At 31.8% G+C, this 25,752-nt stretch overlaps 2 protein-coding genes across 4 annotated transcripts in view; one reads left to right on the top strand and one right to left on the bottom strand.

The window, feature by feature from the left end:
- LOC118204987 (uncharacterized) overlaps nt 1-6,237 on the bottom strand; it is a 109,607-nt gene extending 103,370 nt beyond the window's left edge. The window contains exon 1 of one of the 2 annotated variants that reach the window (XM_085815165.1): nt 5,981-6,237. In XM_085815165.1, the coding sequence (XP_085671291.1) occupies nt 5,981-6,073 (93 nt within the window). In that variant the 5' untranslated portion in view covers nt 6,074-6,237. The remainder of the gene's footprint in view (nt 1-5,980) is intronic. The other variant, XM_085815164.1, reaches the window with a different exon arrangement.
- Nucleotides 6,238-6,402: 165 nt separating this feature from the next.
- The window catches only part of Ccdc85 (coiled-coil domain-containing protein 85), a 38,458-nt gene continuing 19,108 nt past the window's right edge, over nt 6,403-25,752 (top strand). The window contains exons 1-3 of one of the 2 annotated variants that reach the window (XM_035376458.2): nt 6,403-7,392; nt 7,802-7,882; nt 23,746-23,997. In XM_035376458.2, coding sequence (XP_035232349.1) covers nt 7,222-7,392; nt 7,802-7,882; nt 23,746-23,997 — 504 coding nt within the window. In that variant the 5' untranslated portion in view covers nt 6,403-7,221. The remainder of the gene's footprint in view (nt 7,393-7,801; nt 7,883-23,745; nt 23,998-25,752) is intronic. The other variant, XM_035376464.2, reaches the window with a different exon arrangement.

Genomic DNA, 25,752 nt, shown 5'->3' with positions numbered 1-25,752 from the left:
AGCTTACTCAGAAATTATGTAAAACCGTAGTGCTTTACTTCGCTAATGCATTTTCATTAGAACTGATGAATTTAACACTTAACTTTGTCTTTTCTATATTTTCGCCTTCGGATGAGCGCTGTGATTGCATCCTAATTGACTTAATTACCGCGAATGGCCATAGGGCATAAAATTGAACTATCTGATAAAAATTCTATGTAATTGTATGCCAGTATTGAAAGAAACAATCAATCTGATAAGAAATGGCTGCGATTTGTTTTGAAAATGATGCGTAAAAGGTTACAAGCGAGGATATTCCGTTTGGCATCAGTTGTACCATTATTGGCAACTTTATCGCCTGCGCCGGCCAAACGGAAAAGTACCTTAAATTCTCTTCTAGTCTGTGATGACTAGAAGAATCTCAGTTGAAAATATTAGTTACCAAGTTAGTCATTATTTAAAAAAAAAAAAGAAATCAGTTAAGAAATTTTATAAATTATTAAATGCATGAACTTTTTATTTAAGCATATACAGATTTACAAATTTCAAGCAAAGAATTCAAGTGCATGAGTTACGCTTCTAGCTGCAAAAGATACTTGAGAATATACATATTTTCTAATTCAGAAGTGAAAATTAAGGTGCATAAATTATGCAAACTTAGTGATAGATTAATAAATTCTACAAACCCTATTTATTCATTTGGTAAATGTTAGTTATCCTGTCTAATTTATTGTAAACAATATTTTGTTTTTAGCATTATTATTACAACTTGGTAAAAGTATAGTTTAGGGTACCCCTTGGCGAAACTTGGCGGTACATGGATACCGATTTTGGACAATTCTTTGACTCGTTATTTTGGTTTGCGATTTTTGGCGCAAAAATCGCCACTACACAAAGCCAAAATAACAAGACAAACAGTTGCACAAACTCGGTATCCATGTACATATCGACTTACTTTCACTTAAAAAAAATCCCCAAATTGCACAAAAATGGCACCGCGCACTCCATGTATGCGCGCATTTATCCATGTACGCGTCAACCTATTTTCACTTTAAAAAAAATCCCAGAATTGCACAAACTTGCATTGCACACTCCCTTTACTTTGTCCACGTACACATCGATATATTTTCACTAAAGTCAAAGGATCAAATCACTTTAGTCAAAGGAGCACCAAATTCTACAATATAGGCAAACAAAAAATACATAATCTCAATAAAATGCATTTTAAACCAAACAATAAAATAACATAAAAAAAGGAAAAACATGTTATACATTTAAGCACTACCAAAAGCAAATATTCACTTACCATGATTTTCGAGGTCGCTTCGTACAACCAGAGCCACGTAAAATCAAAATATCAATCATACTCAAATGGTGTTTTTCAAACCAAGTACTCTTTCTGATCGAATGCTTCACATAGTGACCATCTGAACCTTTCTTTCTACAAACCCATTCAAATCCATCTAAACGGTTTTTCCGTTTGACTAGATGCATATCCTACATAAAGGACACTTATAATGGCTAGTAAGTAAACCTTCATTTACATGCCAGTCAATTAAAGCTCTTTTCCCCTTTCACTTTAAATCGTACAGAAACTTCAAATTAATCTTACTACATTCGGCCATTCTACCGTCTAAAGAATCAAACCAACACACACCACAAAAACGCTTACAAAATATCCCATGATTCAAAATTTCCCAGAATCATGCACCCGATTACGTCACAACAGGGTTTCCATAACATTCAACTACTCAGGATACCATAAAAATGAAACAACTTGGCGATAAATTAAACAACTTCGCCATAATACAAGGGGTACCTTAAAGTCTACTCTACAACATTTGGTGAAAATGTGCTTTAGGCCCCTGCTTGGCGATTTTTTAAATCGCCAGTAAAATATCAGAATACGTTGCATAAACAAAGTTGCGAACGCAGAGCTATGTGACGTTCATAAATGGGTGGGACTAAGATTGTGACGTCACAATGTATTCTCTACAGATGTAGAAATAAGTATACTAAATTTTTTGTATTTCAAACTACTATAATACGGTAAGTGAATTGTAACAATTATTAAAACTGTAAACAACGTCGCAGTCTCTCATACAGGGTGAATATTTTTAAGCTTTAGTATTTATACAAATAAAAACAGATTTTTTTTAATTTTAATTTCATATTGCGGAACATTTTAACTTATCATCTTTACAAAATTACCTTATTGCTATGTAACGACACCATCTCTTACATACTAGTAAGTAAAACAATCTTAAGTAAACAATCTTCATTATTTTCTAAAAATTTTTAAGCTTTACATTAATAAAAAAGAAAAATATTTATGATTGAATATCAACATCATACACAGCTTTCATTTCCCTTTTTCTTAAGTTCCTAAACCACGTTCTATACTCTCGTATTAGAATTCTACACATTAATACATTTAAAATATCTAATTTCTCAAAGTGAAAGAAAATAAGAAAACATTAAAAATAAGCAATTTTAAAAAGAAAAAATATTTTCACTTATCCTTTTCAGGAAAATAAAAAGTCTTTTTGACAATGACGGCACGTTTCCCTTTCATTTCCAATAAAGTAATAAATTTACATGTACATTTACTCACCTCTCTCAGCATCACAGATAAATCCATAGCGATTGTTTATTTAACGAAATATATGCAGAAAAATGTTAAAAACACACAGATAAAACCACTCGATTGATAACTACCACATAAGAACATTCAAACGGCAAATGAATTAACTGCTCAAATTACGAAGTAAAAATTCCAACAGAAATCGTCTGCTTGGAAATTCTTTTTAACTGCAAGTATAGTTTTGAAAGCATAAAATATCGTCTGCTAATTGACAATTTGTCTTCGGACATTTGTGCTCTCTCCGAAGAAATTTATTCGTATCTAGTTATTAAAAAGCGCTGTGAAAGCCATGGCTTTTCGATATCTAAAGCTACGATAGGTAATATTGTCAACGATAGGAAATTTAAAAAAAGACAACAAATATAATGAAATTAAAAAACAAAATAAAATCTGAAATTTAAGATTTTACATTATGCCCCAAAGGTGCATTTTTTTAACACTTTGCGTGTTATCTTTATTAATTAAATATCATGTTCTTCGAACTAAAACCGTAAAATTCAGTTCAACAGAAATATCACAATTTTAAAATAAGCATATCTTTAGATTTTCAGATACACAGTCTCGTACGCTGGAGATAAAAATGTTTTTATCTGTAGAGCATTGTCATTGCTTGCTTTGAAATTCCTCAGTATGTTAATAAAAAATTCGTTAAAGTTTTACAAAATATGAAACGATAATAAAACAAATTCTAAGTTTCAAATTTGGGCTTCCAGATGCCCATATTCGCAGGAGGGTGACATTATTCTAAATTTGATGTTTCTAGGTACCGTTGTTTTATCAAAATGAGGGAAACATACATATATGAAGATTTTTAATCGTTTAATTCCTTTAAATATAATACAAGGCGATAATATTTGTTGGCCACAATTTGAAACATTGGCTTTTCCCATGTACACATCGATCTATTTTCACTTAAAAAAACATCCCAGAAGTGCACAAACTCGGCATCGCGCACAACCTCGGCATTGCGCACCACAATGGCTTTGCCCATGTGCACATCGATTTATTTTCACTTAAAAAAACATCCCAGAATTGCACAAACTCGGCATCGCGCACCACATTGGCTTTCCCCATGTGCACATCGATCTATTTTCGCATAAAAAAAAATTCCAGAATTGCACAACCTCGGCATTGCGCACTGCATTGGCTTTGCCCATGTGCACATCTATTTTCACTTAAAAAAAATCCCAGAATTGCACAAACTCGGAATCGCGCACTGGGATTTTTTTTTAAGCTCGGCATCGCGCACAACCTCGGCATTGCACACCACATTAGCTTTGCCCATGTGCACATCGATCTATTTTCACTTAAAAATAATTCCAGAATTGCACAAACTCGGATCGCGCACAACCCCGCATTGCGCACCACATTGGCGATAAAAATGTTTTTATCTGTAGAGCATTGTCATTGCTTGCTTTGAAATTCCTCAGTATGTTAATAAAAAGTTCGTTAAAGTTTTACAAAATATGAAACGATAATAAAACAAATTCCAAGTCTCAAATTTGGGCTTCCAGATGCCCATATTCGCAGGAGGATGACGTTATTCTAAATTTGATGTTTCTAGGTACCGTTGTTTTATCAAAATGAGGGAAACATACATATATTTATGAAGATTTTTAATCGTTTAATTCCTTTAAATATAATACAAAGCGATAATATTTGTTGGCCACAATTTGAAACATTGGCTACATTGGCTTTTCCCATGTACACATCGATCTATTTTCACTTAAAAAAACATCCCAGAAGTGCACAAACTTGCCATCGCGCACAACCTCGGCATTGTGCACCACATTGGCTTTGCCCATGTGCACATCGATCTATTTTCACTTAAAAAAAATCCCAGAATTGCACAAACTCGGCATTGCGCACCACATTGGCTTTGCCCATGTGCACATCGATCTATTTTCACTTAAAAAAAAATCCCAAAATTGCACAAACTCGGCATCGCGCACAACGTCGGCATTGCACACTGCATTGGCTTTGCCCATGTACATATCGATCTATTTTCATTAAAAAAAAAAATCAGAGAATTGCACAACGTTAGCTTTTCCAATCTTCTAGGATTGAGCCAAAAAGAAATACAAAATATTAAAATAAACAACTTTAAAATGAACCATACAAGAAAAATTTTTTCACTTACCCTTTTCAAGAAAAATGTAGTCTTTTTGAGGGGTTTTATATATGAATTTATATCAGGGGGAAACCCTTTTGGATCCCCCCTCATCTTTAAATAAATTTACAAACGTTTATACGCCGTTTCCATAATATATGCAGAAAAAAGGATAAAACCCACAGGGCGGAAAAACACTCGATTAAAAAAAGAATCCACATAAGACACATAACATTCAAACATTCAACACACATAACATTCAAACCGCAACAGAATTAACAAGTAAAAAAAAATAAATAAATAAAATAAAAATAATGAAAGCTTTTAGATTTTACATTACGCCCAAAGGGAGTTTTTTTAACGTTCTGTGTGTTACATTTCTTTATCATATAATGTTCTTTACACTTAAACCATAAAATTCAGTTCAACAGCAATATCGCAAAATAATTTTAAAATGAGCATATCTTTAGAATTTCTGCAACACAGTTTTGCGCTCTGCACGTAAAAAATGATTTTTTCCCCCCGTACTGTGTTGCAGTTGCCCCCTTTTTTTATCTTTGAGTTTGCTAATAAAAATTTCGTTCAAGTTTTACAAAATATCAATCAGATAATAAAAAAAATTCCAAGTTTGGGCTTCCAGATGCCCATATTAGGTTGGAAACGTATGTTATTCAAAATTTGATGGCTATAGGTACCATTGTTTTATCACAATGCGAGAAACATTTATGCAGATTTTTCAATATTTAATTTCTTTAAATATAACACAGGGCGATAACATTTAGTGGCAACAGAATAACAACACAGCTTCAAAACATGGGGTTAGTCATGTTGGCGCGTTTATTGCCCATTGAAAAACAATCGCCAAGCAGTGGGCTAAACCGCATTTTAACCCAACTTTTTTGTACAGATTACGTACTTAAATAGCCAGAAAATATTTTTTCAAAGGTAAAAAATTATTTTCCTTATGCAATTTTTAAATTACTATCAGATACGTTTTTAAACATGCGTCAAAATTAGACCAGAATGCATTAAAGATTAATAGATTGTGTTTATTATTAAAAAAACTCTAACGTCAACTCCCTTTTAGCTTAAAATGAAATTTGAAGAGAAAGTAAAACCTATTTCTGTTATTCAAAGCAAGACTATATCTGCAATCTATAAACAAAGATATGCAGTTGTTTACAAATATCACTGAAATGTTATAGTCATACATTCAAATGTTAAGAAGACTATTTCCGTTTACTTACCTTCATGGTAGATCTGACACCCCGAGCTCTCGCATATTTTTTAAGTTCACTAAATGGCATTTGACGCAGTTTTTCTTCACTGGGAGTATTCATCTCTTTACGAAATTAAAATTCCAAGTATTAAGCAAAACTATGGATTACAAAAAAATCCCAAGCAAAACGAATAGCGAAGTAAAACTATTACTTGCTACATAGTAATTCACAACGAACTAACATCTTTAATCTACCAGATACAACACGTTTGAAAAGTTAAATGCTACTCTAAAACTTCATTGGTTATTCAAGCTGTTGCCATAAAGCAATTGTGTAAAAAGATGCCAGTTGGTTCTAATACGCAACGGCGGCTACTAACAGGTAGCGGTTTTTTAAGCTATGCCCGATGGAGCGTTCATCTTTCGAGTTAAAAGATGTATTGATGCACCAAGAAAAATTCTTCTGTTGTCGATTTGTCTGCTTAATTGACAAGCAGTGGGAAATGTGTTTGTTATGAGTAATGTGACTGTAGTTTTCAAGTCTTAAATCGTCGACTTAATTAATAGTTTCCAATTCGAATTTCGAAATATTATTTAATAGTTTTAAGATATTTATTGCCTCTTATGCTAACTGTTGATTTTCAATCTGTATAATTTTTTTTATTTTTTTTTTTGCAAGAGGTCATGAAGTTATGCTCTTGCTATTGAAATACGAAAGTAATAGCAAAGTAATTATGGTTTCTGATAATTTTCTTCGATTTGGCATTTCACAATGCTATGAGCTGTTGAATAAAGATAAGACTAATTTAAAAATAAAATTAAACGTGTAAATTAAATTTTAATATTTTTGAATGAAGAGAACCTTAAAATTAGTTTTTAAGTGAAAGATAAAGCGTATAGAAATATTAAATAAGCTCATTTAAAGAAAAAAAGCATTTATAAATGAAACAACGTTTAACAATAGGGATTATTCCATATACTATTAATTTTATCACATAAATTGTGTGAGTATAATAATCTCAACTGTGTATATCATAAAATAAATTGATTACAATCAAACTTTTGTATAAATGTTAATTTATCAATAATTAATATTAAAGTAAGCAATTATTAATAATTTTCAATTGCATGAAATCGCTCTGTATTTCCTTTCGCAAAATTTAATAACATAAGCCCCTTTTCTTACTGTGCGTTTTCGTGTGACATTTATTATTAACTTGAGGGAATGCTAGCGAGAAATTTTCTTGAATATGAGACCTCTGCATATTTATGGTTCTAAATATAATGGCATCTTCTGGAAATAATAGAGCGAGCGACGAAGAACTGCTCCGTTTGCCTCCTCAGGAACTAGTTCGGAAGATTCGGAGAGCTGAATCCGAAAACATAAAACTTATGATGAGCCATGGTGCACTTATTAAGGATGTTAATCAGCGTATGCAGGTATGCAATTTTATTAAGTAATTTTACATTAGAATAATAGGTACTTCTACATTTTAACCTTTTCAAAATATGCAACCAGTTCATTCAATATCTGCAGTATACAATTTATTGTTCGCTGTTTTGCTTAATGTAATTTTGTAAGGAATTTTTTAAATAAACAACTTATAGAAACATACTCAAAATTTATTTTAAAGGCTAAACTGAAGCATCAGATGCATACCAAGTTTAGTGATTTCATTATTAGGTAATCATTTTAATCTGGTAACTTTACTTTGTTAGGTAATGACTTTGTTCTAGAAATCTTACTTTTATTTGCTCATTTATTTCTGATTATTCCAATGAATGGGATTATGGAATATTTCTCTACTTTTCTTGTGTTCTCTGTTTTTAATACTATTTGTTATTTCAGATATACTTATATTGGAGGGTACATACAAAAAATTCTGTCAACCGCAGAGTTGTCGAGAATTCCACCAAATATAAATTAAAGGTAATATATTTATGGATGCCCTTGGGCGATTTTTGGCGGTACATGGACATCAAGTTTGTGTAATTCTTTGAATTGTTATTTTGGCTTTGTGTAGCAGTGATTTTTCACAGCAAAAATCGCTGCTACACAAATTCAAAATAACAGGTCAAAGAATTGAACAAAATCAATATCCATGTACGCATCGATCTATTTTCACTTTAAACAAAAAAATCAGCGAATTGCACAAACTAGGCATTGTGCACTCCCTTGACTCTGTCCATGTACACATCGATCTATATTCACTTAAAAATTCAACAAAAAATATATGTAATCTCAATAAACTACATTTTAAATCAAAGAATGAAATAACATAAAAGAAATTCATCTTGGCGCTACACAAAGGAAATATGAACTTAACCTTATTTACAAATTTCCCTGTCTTCAGTCAAACAAAGTTCTTTAAGAGCATCCAAAAACTACCTAAAATTATCTTAACTATAATCTGTATACTGGCATCGCCACATAAATTCACAAAAAGAAGAGTAAAAAATATCCTGCATAGTGCAGGTATCCTTGGACGTTCGACCATACGTATTTCCTTCTTACAAACAGGACACTTATAATGGCAACTAAATAAACCTTCATTCACACACCAGTCAATTAATGCTTTTATTCCCTTTTGTTTCAAATCGTACAGAAACTTCAAATTTATCTTGCAACATTCAGCCATTTTACCGTGTAAACCACAAAATAACAATGTACTTCTTATCCATCTGTCCCATTACTCAAATTAACTGCAATCATACAACTAATTACATCATAATAGGGTTTCCATAGCAAACTACTCAGGTTATCATAAATGAAACAACTTGGTGGTAAATGAAACAACAACTTAACAATGATCCAAGAGGCACCCTTTAATCTACTCTAACCAAATTAGTTACTGTGGCAGGCAAAATTTTCTAACTGCATTCAAGATGGCAACGAATGCATCCTTTTCTTCAAAAGTCAAAGGTGTATTATGACCTGGAGAGCTTGAAGAAACAACTAAATCTATAATTAAGCTCATTCAAAAATCAGAACCGCTTACTTCAGGACACTTTTTAATAGGTGCTCCTGTAACTTCCTTTCCTGAGAAAGCTCCAACAAAGTCTCTTTGCTTAAAGTCAAGATGGCAGAAGGAATACCTGAATCAACTACAACAACGAGAAAAGTGGACTTTGCGTGCAAACAATATTCAAGTGAATGACTTGGTTTATCTCAAAGAATTTTCTCTTCCTCCTTTTAAGTGGAATCTTGGAAGAATCACAGAAGTGTTTCCTGTAAAAGACGGAGTCGTTCGAGTTGTTGAAGTAAAAACGTCAACTGGACTTTATCGACGTCCAATTTCCAAATGTTGTCCTTTTCCTAAGTAGTCATTCCTGAACTTGAGTGTTCAGCCTGGAGGGGGGGGGGGTAGGAGAAATGTTCAGTTTTAAAAATGTTTATGCCTTACTTTATCTTTTTCTATAGATGGCTCTGCCCTCGTGCCAGATGTTTAATTCGTAATGTATTCAAGGTAAGCTATTTAATAATTATTAATTATTGAACTTAACAAACATGCACAAAAATAGCATTGTGAACTCCCTTTATCCATGTACACATCGACCTATTTTCCCTTAAAAAAAAATTAGAGAATTGCATAAACTATGCTTTACGCACTCCCTTGAGTTTGTCCGTGTACACATTGCTATATTTTCACTTAAAAAGTCAAAGGAGCACCTAAATCTACAGTAGAGGCAAACAAAAAATACATAATCTCAATAAACTACATTTTAAACCAACCAATAAAATAACACAAAAAAGGAAAAACCTGTTATGTATTTTAGCACTACACAAAGCAAAAATCCCCTTACCTTATTTAGAAATTCGTTCGTCTTCAGTCTGTGGCACACAAAATTCCTTAATAGCATCCAAAAACTTCCTAAAATTATCTGAACTGCGATCTGTATATCGGCATCGCCACAGAAATTCACAAAAATAAGAGTAAAAAATATACTACGTATTTTCAGATCATGGGTACTAAGTAAACCTTCATTCATACAATTAATTCCCTCAATTAATGCACTTTTTCCCTTTTGTCCCAAATCGTACCAAAACTTCAAATTAATCCTACTACATTCAGCCATTCTATCGTCTAAACAATGAAACAAACAATATACTTCCTAAGCAACACACACCACAAAAGCCTTTGCAAAACATCCCATGATTCAAAATTTCCCAGAATAATGCAAACGATTACATCATAACAGGGTTTCCATAACATTCAACTACTCAGGTTACCATAAATGATACAACAACTTAAAGATAAACAAAACAATAACTTCGCAATAATACAAGGGGTACCTTAAAGTCAACTCGAACCAAAATTTCTTTTCATATGCTAAAAATAGATTTTGTTTATGAAACTCATTGGCCAAAAGATTACATTTAGTGTTATTTTAATTAAGAATAACTGATATATTATTCACCATAAACTAAGAAGTGGTGGCAGAATATGTCAGCACCAGACGGCAGAATTTAGAGAAGACAACATTTTTGGAATTTGGGGATTACCGAGCGGCAGAATTAAGGGATGAGAAGTTTTCATGATTTAGGGAGAGCACTGGGATCCAAAGTTTAGGCGTGGGGAAAATTTAGAACCTAGGAAAGCGCTTTGTAGGAGAATTTAGGACCCGTAGAGACTGCACCAGGCAGTATCGAGCGCCGGTTCTAGATAAAGCCTTAAGGATTTGGATTAGTTTTAAGCATGTGCAAGAAATAAACGTAGGCATAGTAAATAACTAAACTAATTAGGAGCAAGACAAAATTTAGTGAAACAACTTGGCTTTCGTCGCCAATCTTATGATACACAGCCAATAATGTATAACGTACGCTATTAAGCTAGGCTAAAATTATCTTTACTGATTATAAGGTATTTCAATTAATGTAGCAGATTGTGCTGCTCCCTGATCTTCTAATTTGATCCAGCTTATTATTTTTTGCAGACTGTTATTATTACGGCAATTTAATAAAAACTAAGTTTGAACTAACTTTAAATAAAAACTAACTTTGAACTTTCGATTATGTCGAAAAGAGTTTTCCCGTTCTGGAGTTTCCAAAGAATCTACAAAGTGAAATCATGTTTCGATGTTCATTAAACAAAATGTGTAATAGCTGCAAAAAATGGATAAAGGCATATCCGTCTCAAAATTATGCTAGGAGTATGGCATTGGAAAGTCCACTGTATATAACACAAGAAAAAGGATATTTTTGAATTTTTTGTGGAAGCACCTTAAACAACTTACCTTGAAAGAAATATTTAATAAAGTAAACAAATAAATATTAAGCTTTTTTTTTTTTTTTTTTTTTTGTAAATTTTGATACCCTTTAGATCATAATTGTTCTTTATTTCATAAATTACGATTTCATATTTTTAATTGTATAATTTCTGCATGCCGTCTTACCAGATTTAAATTGATGATCTATTATCCGGAAAAATCCCAAATCCGGAATTTCCAAGTCCCGACCAGTCCGGATTTCGGACTTTGTACTGTACTTGGTTTTCTGCTTTGTAAAAAGACTCATTGATTTCAGAGATGTCATTAACCTCTGTATTTTTTTTTTTTTTTTTTTTTTTTTTTTTTTTTAAATTTCGATAAAAGGCTGTGTATCAGGGCCATTCCTAATGGGTGTGCAGCAGGTAAAAGTATGCGGGCGGCCGGCTCTCATGATACCACACCTAAATATTTAAAATTCATTAAACTCATTGTAAGTACTTGCCATATGCAAGTGCTTTTTATGTAATTTGTCAGATGTAAGTACTTAGTGAGTATAAAATAAAATTTTATTAATCATTGAGCTTTTTTTTTTAGAATTTGGGGGCGGCAGTCTTGGGAAAGTACACAGGCAGCCAATGGCCTAGGAGCTGCCCTGCAGTGTATGCAAACTTCGCTTTGTTAATTGTTCTAATTTATAATTGTCTTGTCATTTAAATATAATTACTGTTTACATCATTTAGTAGTCATTAGTTCTTGGTATCAGTTATGAATGAATATGAGTGCAATAAAAATGAATAGTACAATCCTTAAACACAGTACCTTTTTAAACGAATACTCACTTTTCACAACTCTTAACATTGCAGTGCCACTGCCTGTTTGTTTTCAAGTAAAATAAAGCTATATCATGCCTATTCACACACTTTTAGATGCCAGCTGGATTCCTTATTTTTAAAATATTCTACTGCAATCTGTTTTGTAGTGGGCAGATTCCAATTTTTTTTTTTTTTTTTTTTTTTTTCTAAAATATGGAGAGAAAAAACAAAGGATGAGTGGAAAAAAAAACAGAGCTGATAAAAATTTTGTTTAAAGAACAAGATTACACTAAATTAAGTGGTTTGAAGACACGCTTTTCTATTATTGGCCAATTACCTTTTTTTAGTGAAAATGGTTGATAGGATTATGTATCCATCCAAGGCCAACTTATACTCAAGGCCTGCCAGACTGAACGAAATTCCGGTTACCAGTTTTCAGTGGTTTTCGCGAAATTCATCACTAGGTGGCGCTCGCATTCTGCTCCAATTTTGCTATATGCTGACTATTTGTAACGTGGCTCATTATTAGCAAAAAGTGTATTTTATGTCTAGCTGCTGTATATTTAAGGGCTGTACTTAACAAACTTGGTTTTTTTTTTTTTTTTTTTTTTTTTTTTTTTTTGCGTAATTTTATATGCATATAAGTTTAAAATTGTGTATACACCTCATTTAACTCAGTTCTGAAATTCCTCATTCAGCTTATTTAATTCTGAAATCTTTGTGAATCTAATGCTGTTATTTTCAAAACTTTGTCTGATTAATCTGGAATGGGAATGGTACACATGGATTTATGTCAGGTAGTTACAAGTTGGTAATGTATCAAGATGGCACTCGTGTATATGTGTGCTTAATAGTGATAATATTGTTTTGTGAAATTCAGTAATTTTATTTCATGTACACATTATTCTTGATAATGAACTATATCAGTATCTCACGCTGCCAGCCATAAAAATTTTGTACACATGTCATTCTGATTAATGTTGTATATGTGTAAAAAATATCTAGCTGCTGTATATTTAAGGGCTATACTTAATAAGCTTGTTTTTTTGCCTAACTTTATATGCATATAGGTTTAAAATTGTGTATATACCTCATTGAACTCGGTTCTGAAATTCTTCATTCTGCTTATTTAATTCTGAAATCTTTGTGCATCTATCTAATGCTGTTACTTTCAAAACTTTGTTTGGAACTTTCTTCTGATTAATCTGGAATGGGAACGCTACACATGGATTTATGTCATGTAGGTAATGTATCAAGATGGCACTCATGTATATGTGTGCTTAATAGTGATAATATTGTTTTGTGAAATTCAGTAATTTTATTTCATGTATACATTGTTCTTGATAATGAACTATATCAGTATCTCACGCTGCCAGCCATAAAATTTTGTACACATGTCATTCTGATAAATGTTGTATGTGTGTAAAAATGTCTACCTGCTGTCTACCTGATGCATTTAATAAGCTTGTTTTTTGGCCTAACTTTAAATGCATATATATATAAAATTGTGTATATACCTCATTCTACTTAGCATTGTGGGCATGTGTGATGGATATATTATTTATATTCAGCCATTGCAAGTTTTCAAATTTTATCCTTGATATACAGAACTGAACGTTTTCTTAATCATATACTATTGTGATTATGAGAGTTATTATTTTTTTGTGTGCTGTTAAAATATATTTTATGATGTCTGTGTCTCTTTTATTTATAACAAACAGATTGATTTGATCAATAGCTTTATCAAAAATTTCATTATTTTCATTTGAAAAATTGAAGTTTCTCTAACACTGAAAATGTAAATTGCTGCAATGCACTTAATTCAATTACTAGTTTCTTAATGTTAACATCAATGAAATTTAGAATACAAATGAAAGTGAAGAGAAACACACCTGTGTAATATTAAAATTAGTCAAAAAAGCAACTTTGGGATTGAGTTTCATTCAAAATCTATGCCACAGTAAGATTTTTTTTTTTTTTTTCCTAATAATTTTAGAATGTCCTTGAATATCTGCAATGCAAATACTGCACAGAGATCAAAATCTGCATTATTTAAACTTTTATTGTTTAAGATTTCCTAAAAACAGTTATTTAATAATTTAAAAAAAATTCTTCAGTATGTCAAATTTAATCTCTTTAAGTAATACTTTTATTTCAATGCCGTGGAAACAGATATACAAATTTTAGATCATGGTGTATTAATATGTTAATTACATCTTGGATAGGGGATACTAAATTATTTTTTGGCCCAGTACACCCGATAGAAATAGTTTGAAAATTTTTCACTGAAATAGTACATGATCTGAAGCTATCTGTTAACTTCTTACTATATAAATAATTAAAAAATAAGGTGTATACTCTGAATTACCTTTAAATTAGAATAAATAGTTGTAATGCGTACAATTCAGAATAGTGCACGTCTAGATGAAAGCAAGAATTAAAATCGAGGTCAAATAGCTGGTGTTTATGTGTGAAAAAAAAAGTGAGATAGCTTAAAATTCCATGCTTTCCTTCTAATTAAAATATTTTTACTAATAAGAAATCAACAATTTCTGACTACTATGGATTAATCGTTTTTAAACTTTGCATATAACAAGACAGAATTCATTTTTGGTACTTTTCTGATTTTTGTAAACATCGCAAAGTGTAGCAGAATTGTAGCGCCATCTTGTGGTCAGTAGGAATATCACGCAGGCAACCGAAAGCACAAAAGAATATTTTCACACTGGCAGGCCTTGAGTATCAGTTGGCCTTGATCCATCAAAATGCTCAGTTGTTTCTACTGTTCTTGGGTTGTAGTCATAAAAGGTATTTTTATTTTACTATTTTAGAACAATTTGGAATAAAAGGGGAAAATGTTTATTCAATTCCGAAGAAAGTTGAATTTCTGTATGTAGGGAGATGAATTTGGTAGAACAGAAAGAAGTGATGGATTTATTTAGAAGTGTCGTAAAAGCAGAATGAATGAGCATATGTGAGAATATCTTGAGAAAAGATAGCTTGTCAAGTATAATGTGGTGCAAAATACCCCCCCTCCCAAATCTCATTTATTGAAGCCATAAAGAAAATTTATCCTCCATCAGATAAATAAATTTCTTAAAAGTGTTATTTTAATTTTTTTTATGTATTGCATAAAATAATTTATTATTTAATATAGCCAGTGCACAATACCCAATTTTTACAGTTATCTGTTCTTTTTAAGTGAAAAGAGAGTACTATATTACTATACATGGGGAGAAAAATAATAATGTCCTTAGGTGTTTTGGAAATGAATGTTATACATTAAAAGTCCTTAATTTCGCCCAAAATTGACAAAAAGTCCTTAATTTTACTCATCAGACACTTCAGTCTGTTTTTTTTTTTTTATTATTTTATGACTGCCATTTTGAGTGTGATTTATCATTTTGGAGGAATATTTGTGGTGATGCACTGGCAGATATGTAATTGATGGGTTAAAGGGTTGATCTTTAGATTATGGTAACTTGGCGAAAATTTGGCGACCAACTCTCCTACAGCAACTCTCTATTTTTTTTTTCCCGCCGCCATTTTGTCTTCATGAAGTAAAGACATGTTTCTTTTCTTTTTATCTACTGAACACTTCTTCCAACAATCTACTAGCCGAATTACACTTGTGCTAGAAATTTTATCTAACGAAACTGCTTACTCATGACAAATATTCACTGCAAAATTGGGAAAAAGTGCACAATACCATACACCTTACGCGTTTTTCAAAATAACACATACACATAAACCATGTACACGTCGACTTATTTTTACTTAAAAAAACATCCCAGAATTACACAAAAATGGCATTGCGCACACTCTTCACTATATCCATGTACACTCCTTTTTTCTCATAAATTAGAAAAATTTCACGAAAATGCATGACAATTTTCTGAATCTTTAAACCCGTTAAAAAGAACATATATGAAATTACCTAATAACGAAAAAGTATATACCCTTTCCAAATATGAACATTTCCACGTATAAAATAAATAAAATATCCAAAAACTTTTACCTCTAAATTATCTATTATATTATAAATGTCACCAACGAATTCATACCATAAACATTACAAATACTTAGTGTCAAATATTTAAATTATTTCCATGCACGTTTACTTCAACTAAAACGTATACCAAATTCCTACAAACATAAAATTCACAAAATAACTATCATTTAATTAAAAATATCACTAAACCATGTACATGTCGACTTATTTTTACTTAAAAAAAAAATCCCAGAATTGCACAGAAATGGCATTGCGCACACTCTTCACCATATCCACGTACACTCCTTTTTTCTCATAAATTAGAAAAATTTCACGAAAATGCATGACAATTTTCTGAATCTTTAAACCCGTTAAAAAGAACATATATGAAATTACCTAATAACGAAAAAGTATATACCCTTTCCAAATATGAACATTTCCACGTATAAAATAAATAAAATATCCCAAAACTTTTACCTCTAAATTATCTATTATATTATAAACGTCACCAACGAATTCATACCGTAAACATTACAAATACTTAGTGTCAAATATTTAAATTATTTCCATGCACGTTTACTTCAACTAAAACGTATACCAAATTCCTACAAACATAAAATTCACAAAATAACTATCATTTAATTAAAATATAATTAAATTCAAAAACACTACTTAAAATATAAATAAGCACATACATTAAATTAATAAAAATTAGCTTACAATCCTAATTACTTTAAACTAAATCATTGCTAATAACAATTTTCTCAATAATACCAAATTACTTTACTTCCACCTTACATTTAGAACAATGCATAAAAATAATATCCTCAAATAATTAAAAATACTAACTTACCTAATCTTCTTCAGAATCTTGATTACGTGTCCGATAAACTTTTCTTATTTCTGTTTCAGGATCTTTAAAATCATACTTATAGTTCACAGCAAGGTACCAGGTAAAATAAATAACTTAATAAAGCATCTTTACTTCTATCTCGCACAACCTTAAAGAAGCACTTATTACTACCCCTTTCAATCCCACTAAATACCCATTTCGAATTCACTTTAGTTAGGGCCATGGGATCCAAAAATTAATGAACACTGTTTCACACAACACAGAATAAAGTCAAATAAAAAATTTCCAGATTTTTTCCCGATTTCCCCCCTTTTCCAATTAAAGAACCGTAATTCGTCCATTAATATCACATGACATATCCCATGATCTCTCATTTCCCTCACACAAAATAATGCATAATCGGAACTGAGTACTGCTCACATTATTACCAAAGTCCCAGATAGTAACCTTTATCGCCTCCAAAATGTCGCCAAACTACCAGTTACCATATTCTAAAGATCAGCCGGTTAAAGTTTGAATTGTTTACTACTTAATAATATAAACATTAGATACTTAAGTTTTAGGCACGAGGCCCTGCTTCGATTGAACATTCAAATATTTCAAAATTATATCTTTTTTTCTTTGGCAAATTATAAAATATTACATCAAAAACAACTTTTCCCTTTTCTAAATAGAAATTCTTTTATTATGCAGTACTAAATTTGGTGATTTATCAACATTTTGGTGATTTCAAGATCAGTTTGTAAACAAAATTTTTTATTCGGAGGTATGCAAATTTTTTGTTGATTTTCTTTACAAATATAATAACATTGATAAATACAATAAAGCATAATGAGACTCTACTCTTATATTCGCCCTAAGATCACCAAATGTGGGGATATATGTTCTGTGCTGGTTTTTCGCACAATTGCAGTGCTGTGCTTTAGTTTTGGGGACGATGTTGTTTGTATGACAACCCTTTTGACTATGAAACTTTGCTGCAGTGCTCTTGGTTCGTGTTGTGTGTGTTTTGAAATGGCCTATGTTGCAATGATAGACGTGATGGCAAGATTTCAGTCGCGTATTTTAGATCCTGTAGAAAGTAAATTTAGTATTAAAAGGTATAATGTTGGAGTTGTTAACGAGTCTTATGTTCACGGGTGTGTTTATGAGGATTGAAGTGTATTTTTGGAATTTCTGTGGGACTTCTAAAACGGAGTCCGAAATGCAGAGCTGCTATGAGAACTCGGACTAGGAAGGGCATTTATGATAGTTCTTGTGTGGATTTGCAGTCAAATGCTTCCTAGTAAAGTCAGCGGAGTTTAAAGATTTGGATCGTGGTTGGTCGCTGTCGGCGGAGTTTAAGATTTGGATCATGGTTTTCGTGTAGTAAGTTAAGCTTTGGAGGAAGTTTTTATCGTTATTTTCGAAATTTTGGATTGAAGAAAGAGATGCAATATAGCAAAATCGTGGCACTTTTGTTCACAGATATTGTGTGACTGGCGAAATTTTATTAACAAATGTATTATGGTAAGTGCATTTTATTTTACTGTTTTTATTTTGTAGAATGTTATGTTCATTGTTTTTTTTTACTATGAATTTCTGTTCTTATTGTTTGTAATTTTAGTTAGTTTATTTTGTTGATTTGTGCGTAGTGCCTAGCTTGTATAATTCATGGATTTGTTTTTAAGTTTAAACTGGATGCTGTGTACATTGTATTCTTTGAAATTTATTGTTGTTATGTTACTATATTAAAGTGAGGTGTGCGTAGTTCATATATTTGTTCGTTGCCTAGATTGTGCAATTCATAGATTTTTTTCAAGTTGAAACATATCGCTGTGTACATGGATTCTTGTCAAATATTTTGGTTAGAAACTATCTAAATTTTTTGTTTTTGTTTCAGATTTTTAGCTTAAATTGTGTGTTCAAAATGTGGTTTTTGCGTGTGCGAAAACCGCGTTTTTGGAGACATTTTAGGCTTAAAGTTGAAAATGTAGACAAAAAATTTATATAGTAATATGGCAACATGGAGTTTCTCGCCAAAAATGTTTCGCAAGAAATTTGCTGACCTGAGTGCGCATATAAGAGTAGTTTCCATAATGATAATATATTAAAATTCTGTTTAAGAAATAACATTAAAATAAATCATTTTTATTTTCTGCCAAATACTTCCTATTCTTGTGATTTGCGAATATTTGATTCTGAAAAATAAGCAAAATAATAAATGCTATAGATATAAAGCGTAGATTCAGAAACACTTTTTAGGAAGGGGGGGGAGAACTAGAGCTGCTATTATTTTTAATTTCATTTAATTTGTCATCTTTTATATTTTTTCTTGATGAGTTCTTTCCCACGTAATTGTGTCAGCACATTTAAATGTATGTTATACAAAGTCCGAGATCCGGAATGATCTAAAATCCAGATCTCAAAGCCACCAACAACTTTTTTTGTATGCTTTATGTATGCGCATTTGATTTTCCCCCTCCCCCTGCGCATAATAAAACACATGGAGAGTCCCGATTCTTAATTTCACTTTGGCACTAAATAAAATACTTCATTATTGAAGAAAGAATCATTTTAGCCATAAATTTATATGATCGATATTTTGGCTGTGTTGCTGCGTATCTGCTTGGCATACATCTCAAACCGAAACATTCTACATAGATAACATCATTGATTTTACATACACTGATATTTTATATCCCTGACACTAACCTAGCTAATCATTATTTATTATATTTTTCTTTCGTCACCGCCAGTTTATCCATGCATGACAACTTCAGTAATGACTCGTGTAGTGATGGCTAAACAATTTTGTATGTTAGTAATTGAATAATAAAGAGTATGGTAACTGTTTATGTTGACATTACACTTGGCGATGATTACAGATTTAAGATAAATGTGCTAAGAAATGTTGATGAGGAAAAATTTAACAAAATTTTCTTTCTATACATTAAAAATAGATTTTCTAATGATACTCATAGGCCAAAAGATTAAATTTAATGCTATTTGAATTAAGAACAACTGATTTGTTATTCACCTAAACCCTGAACTAGCACCAGGGCTTGTATGGCCACACCAGATAGCAGAATTTAGGACATCAGGCAGTAAGTTATCTAGCACTGGCTTTCAATAAGCTTTAACCCTCTCAGCGTTACCGATGGATTATTCCGTATTGAAAGATGGCTTCCCAAATTGTTACAAATGGAATATTTTGTCAGCTCTTGATGGATCCGAAATTGTTTCAAATGATTTTTTCTGCCTTATATTTTAAACCTCGAAAACGTTGAGGACGGAATATTCTATACTGTCGTATCCCCGACCTGCTGTTGCGCTTAACTGGTAGTGGGGAAACAGCGATCGTTAGAGAAATATTTTACAGTGTGAGGGTCGTAAATAGAAACCTCAAATCCAGCCATACCATCCGCTGACCTGAGGGCTATTTTCATGCCAAAACTGGAAAATACTGAAAAGCCTTCAACCGAAAGCTTTGTGTATGTCATATCCCCGACCTGCTGTTGCGCTTAACTGGTAGTGGGGAAACAGCGATCGTTAGAGAAATATTTTACAGTGTGAGGGTCGTAAATAGAAACCTCAAATCCAGCCATACCATCCGCTGACCTGAGGGCTATTTTCATGCCAAAACTGGAAAATACTGAAAAAGCCTTCAACCGAAAGCTTTGTGTATGTGAAAGCTTTGTGTATGTCGTATCCCCGACCTGCTGTTGCGCTTAACTGGTAGTGGGGAAACAGCGATCGTTAAAGAAATATTTTACAGTGTGAGGGTCGTAAATAGAAACCTCAAATCCAGCCATACCATCCGCTGACCTGAGGGCTATTTTCATGCCAAAACTGGAAAATACTGAAAAGCCTTCAACCGAAAGCTTTGTGTATGCGAAAAATTTGCGAAACAAAATTTCTTTTGCAAAAGTAAATGTAATTTGCACAAAACCCATGGATAACATTTAAAGAATTTAGCATCACCTAATTTACAAATTTCTTTTTAGCATTTAATAAATAGTTAAGCAGGTATTTTACAATGCCCGCAGAAATATGGAAATTTGAGATGATTTTTGTTTTTAGCTTTAAGCATTGATAAAAAAAACTGCATTTTTTAAACTACTATAACAGTTTGCAAATATAGTAACTGTAGTATGTATTTTAAATAATTGTTCTGAAATTAAAATGACATTTTTGAAAGAGTTCAAATCGTATAATTCAATTTTAAACTAAAGTGTCATTTATATGTTTGTATCAAAATTTGTCTAGTTCTAGGAATGTGAAGTTTGGGCATTTTATACACTGAAATATGAGGAAAAGAACTATAATATCGTAAGAGATTAAATCACTTTTTGGCATTGATAAAATAAAGTACTCAAAGTACATGAAATCATATGATGCATTTTTTACCCTAAGCAAAATACTTCTGGTTTAATAAAAAGTGTCCAAATGATATTTTATTATCAATATTTTACTGTTATGAAGATGTGCTTATTTCCAAATTTTGAAACGGTTGGGACATAAAATTCCCAGCAGGTAAGAGTAAATATTTATAGAAAATAATTGTTAGTAGAAGAAAAATGCAAAAAGCTTTCTATAAAATCATCATAATCTTTATACAAAGGTGGAAAAAATATGATAGTGATCTGAGTGATGCAAAAAATTTTGAAAAAGGGAACAAGAATTTTCGATTTTTTGGAACAAGATTTGAAATTACACAATTAGATGCCCAGGTGAAGATAAATAGACAACTTTAACTTTCATGGAAAACAATTTGTTATTTATGACTACAGTTAATTGATTAAGACAAAGAAGGGCTATCTGTGTATGGGGAGGGATGCCTTCGTGGAGGAATTTTTAAAGGAAACTGGCTCCTATTCATGTTACACATGGAGAAAACTCAATTCCAGGTCAAACTACTAGTGTTCAGAGATGTTACTGCTTGGCCACTAGTGGGCGATATTTACAACTAAGGACTATTGTGCTATGTTAAATTAGTCACTGATTACCATTTTATTTTTAAAGTCATTAGTTAATACTTACGATTGGGGTTTTACTAAAAAAGCCAATATATGTATACACTGCTGGCCACTGTAAATGCAACACCCTGAAGGAAGCATGCAAATAACATGACATTTTCAATATGCATTATCGGAGGTGAGATATGCAAATGATTAGAATTTCAGCGCAGACACACATCATGCGTGCATGTGGCATCACTTCAAAGTGCTATTTAAGGCTTGGAGTTTTTGACGATTTCAAGTTCAGCAATTGTGTTTTTCTCGTGGTTTTTTTTTTAAAAAAAAACGGTCAATTATGCCTCGTAGTAAACAGCGATCATTGTTTGATCAAGTATCCGAGTTCGACAGAGGAAGGATAGTGGCCTACCAAGAGTGTAGATTATTTTCAGGGAAATCGGTAGTCGTGTTGGATGAAACCAAGCAACTGTAATGCGGATATGTGACCGTTGAATGCAGGAGGGTACGACAGACCGACGTGTTCGATCATATCCACCTTAATGCACCACTTCGCGTGATGACAGGTACATTGTGCACGTGGCAGTGACAGATCATTCAGTCACATCACAAACCATTGGATATCCAAACTATCCCTTGATGAGGAACTAAATTATTTAAAAGCAATAGCTATTGACAGAGACTTTTAACCCAACATTATCGACCAAGCAGTTAAAAAATTCTCATCTCAACACACTAAAAGGCACACTCTTGCTTTAGGAGATTATAAAAATTCTCTTGTCATTCCCTTCTTTCCATCAGTTAGCTATAAAGTTGCACATATTTTGCAGAAATTTAACTTTTGGGTCGTTTATTCTCCCATCAATAAAATTCCGAATTCCATACTCAAGGACCCCATTCCGGATATGAATTCCTGGGGTATTTATAGGATTCCTTGCCAGTATGGTTTAATTTACATTGGCCAAACTAAGAGAGCCTTAAAATTTCGCGTCAAGGAACATGAGGCATATGTTAGAAAAACGGAAACACAGAAGTCTTCTGTTGCTCAAAATTGTTGGTTCAAAAATCACACTTTCAATTTTTCTGCAGCCAAAATTATTCAAAAAACATCTTCCATTGGAGAACTGAATTTTCTAGAGGCATTTCACATTCAAAAAAATATTTCTGTTCTAGTTAACAATCCTAATTCCAATCCATCTTTCCCTTTGGCCTTTAAAGAAATTATGTTTTAGTTCAGGTTTTATCAATAGATGGCGCCACTTGCTTATTCTTGTCCAGGCTTTCTTATCTTATCTAATCATTATATCCTATCTCGTTCATTTGCAGCTGAGGATGGTGGTTCAGTAAAACCATCAAAACTAGTCCTGTGAAAATTTTGAAAATATAATGCTGATTTTTGTTGTTTGACTTCTGAATTAGTATAACTTAATGTTATGACATGATCAAACAGTAGAACAGTAAAATGGAATCAACAGAATTGTAGGCAAGCCAGGATATAATTTGGTTCCAGTGAGATGATGCAGTGGGAAGTACATACTATATGGCTGTAGTTGGACATTATTTCACAGGATATGTTAAGACCTGTCATGGAAACTTCTTGCGTCACCTCAAATAGTGCAATTGAGCAGGAGGACATTACTTTCAGTATTCACTGATGCCTATATTGTCTGTATTATACATTGTGGAACTGTTATTGTACCATAATCTACTATTACATCATAATCATGTAAAATTACTACAAGCATTGACCATTTTCCTGCTGTTTAAAGGTATATGCTGCACCATATACTATTTGCAAATTTCAAATGTTGCCAAAGACTTATGTGATGGTTGCTTTAAAAAGCTTTAACTAAAAATGTTCTTTTTTTGTTAAATTTAATATTGAATATTAATGAGTGATCTTACTTTTATTCAACATTACTTATTATATTAAATTTAATATGTAACTTAAAAATAATTTAAAAAATTTTGTAGATACATTTGCATGAAATACGTAACCTGAAGGAGATAAATCAGCGATTCCAAGATGATAATCAAGAACTGAGAGACTTGTGTTGCTTTTTGGATGATGACCGGCAGAAAGGACGTAAGCTAGCTAGGGAGTGGCAACGCTTTGGTCGTTACACGGCTAGTGTCATGAGACAGGAAGTTGCTGCATATCAAAATAAGCTACAAGAACTTGAAAATAAACAACAGGAACTTATTCGAGACAACCTAGAATTAAAGGTGATATTTTGATAATAATTTATAATAATGATGTATCATTAAGTATACAATGAAAGTAAAATATTTATATTTATTCATAAGATGTTTATCTGTTGAATAAATGGAGTGTCAAATATGCTTGTAAAATCTGTATACCTTCATTTCATAGTTTACCATTTTTTTATGGCTCATTGTCCCTTTTTCAAATTTTATTTTGCTCAATATGTCTTTTGATGTTGTTCAACATTCCCTTACTCTTACACCAATAATATATCACAGTGGTCTCAAACTGAAATGCATGATCTGAAAGCAATTGGTAGGCTGAAGATGTTTTAAGAAAACAAATTTTTAACCTAATTTTACTCATTAAATATTTATCAAAGCATATATAAATGGCAATAATAATCATGCAAAGGAAAAAATTCAAATTGTAAATTCAAATGTGTTGATAGTTCAATATTAAATTTTCATGTTGACATTTATTTCAAATGATTCTGATATGTTGAATTAACCATTAAATAGTTTAATTAAACAAACTATTAAAACTTTCCAAGTGGGACAAAACTTGAGAATAAATAATGACAATTAATTAGCACCATTCATAGATTTTCTGGGGCATTACTCACGCTCCTTTTTGATGCAAATGAAAATAATGTAAAACTGGATTCAGAATCATTAAAATCTTATGCCTTTCTTCAAAGTCTTGCCATAATAAATATTTTATAATAATGCTAATTAATTTATAGGAAATATATTCTCAGGCTGCAAAATGCTTCAATTTGAGACCACTGATATACAGTACAAGTCCAGAAATCCGCAGAGCTTTGGACCAGAGGTTGTGCAGATTTTAGGATTTTGCAGATTATAGGACAGAAAAGATAAATCATAATATTCAGACTAAAAGTGCAAAATAAATAAGGCGTATTAGATACATTTAATTAAATTATTATATACATTATTGCAATAACTTATTATATGCGTTAAATTATTATTACATATATAAATTGATTATATTATTAATTGATTATTATATGTACACAGCATCGAGGTTTGCCGATTTCGCCTCATGCAAAGATTTCCAGTGTTCAAATCACTGTTGCTGTAAAATTTCAACAGCTTATCTTTATTTTTCCGTATATCATACACAATCGTGTCGCAATTCTATACGATTCTGTTATAAACCGAGGAGAGCACCTGCTTCTATCTTTTGGAGAATTTCCACTTTTTGCATTACCATCAATGCAACATGTTTACGTTTTTCAACGTTGCAAGCAGCAAAATCATGAGTGCATTTCTTATCTGTAATTGTGTTAAAAAGGGCTGAAATTTAAAATATTCTTAATTTATCCACAAAATATCTGGATAAAAAAAGAAGGCAGCACCAAATAATATCGTGAAATAACAAAGCTTAGAAAATACAACAATGTGAATTGTGAACTTGAAAGAAGAGTTGAGTGAATCATCTGCTTTTTTACCTCGATGCAGATTAGAAGGGGGGGGAACTTTTATCATGATGTCAATAATTTGGTATTTCCATTATGACTCATTATTATTTGGTAATTATGACGTCATTATCCAGTAAGTATTTTTTCTTCGATATTTCATACTCAATGTTGCGGTTTCTGCAACCTATAAACTGAATGTTTATATTTTGAGAGGCAATGCGGATTTCAGGAGTTGGCGAATTTTCGGTATTTGACTGTATTAGATATCCCTTGAATGTAATTATAACCATTAACTGAACACTGATAAAAACTTTAGGTTATTATTGTACTT

This window comes from Stegodyphus dumicola, chromosome 4 (genome assembly GCF_044657685.1).
Source record: "Stegodyphus dumicola isolate Sdum_Otavi_A_Nest chromosome 4, ASM4465768v1".
Lineage (NCBI taxonomy): Eukaryota > Metazoa > Arthropoda > Arachnida > Araneae > Eresidae > Stegodyphus > Stegodyphus dumicola.
This window is presented reverse-complemented; position numbering and strand designations above follow the sequence as displayed.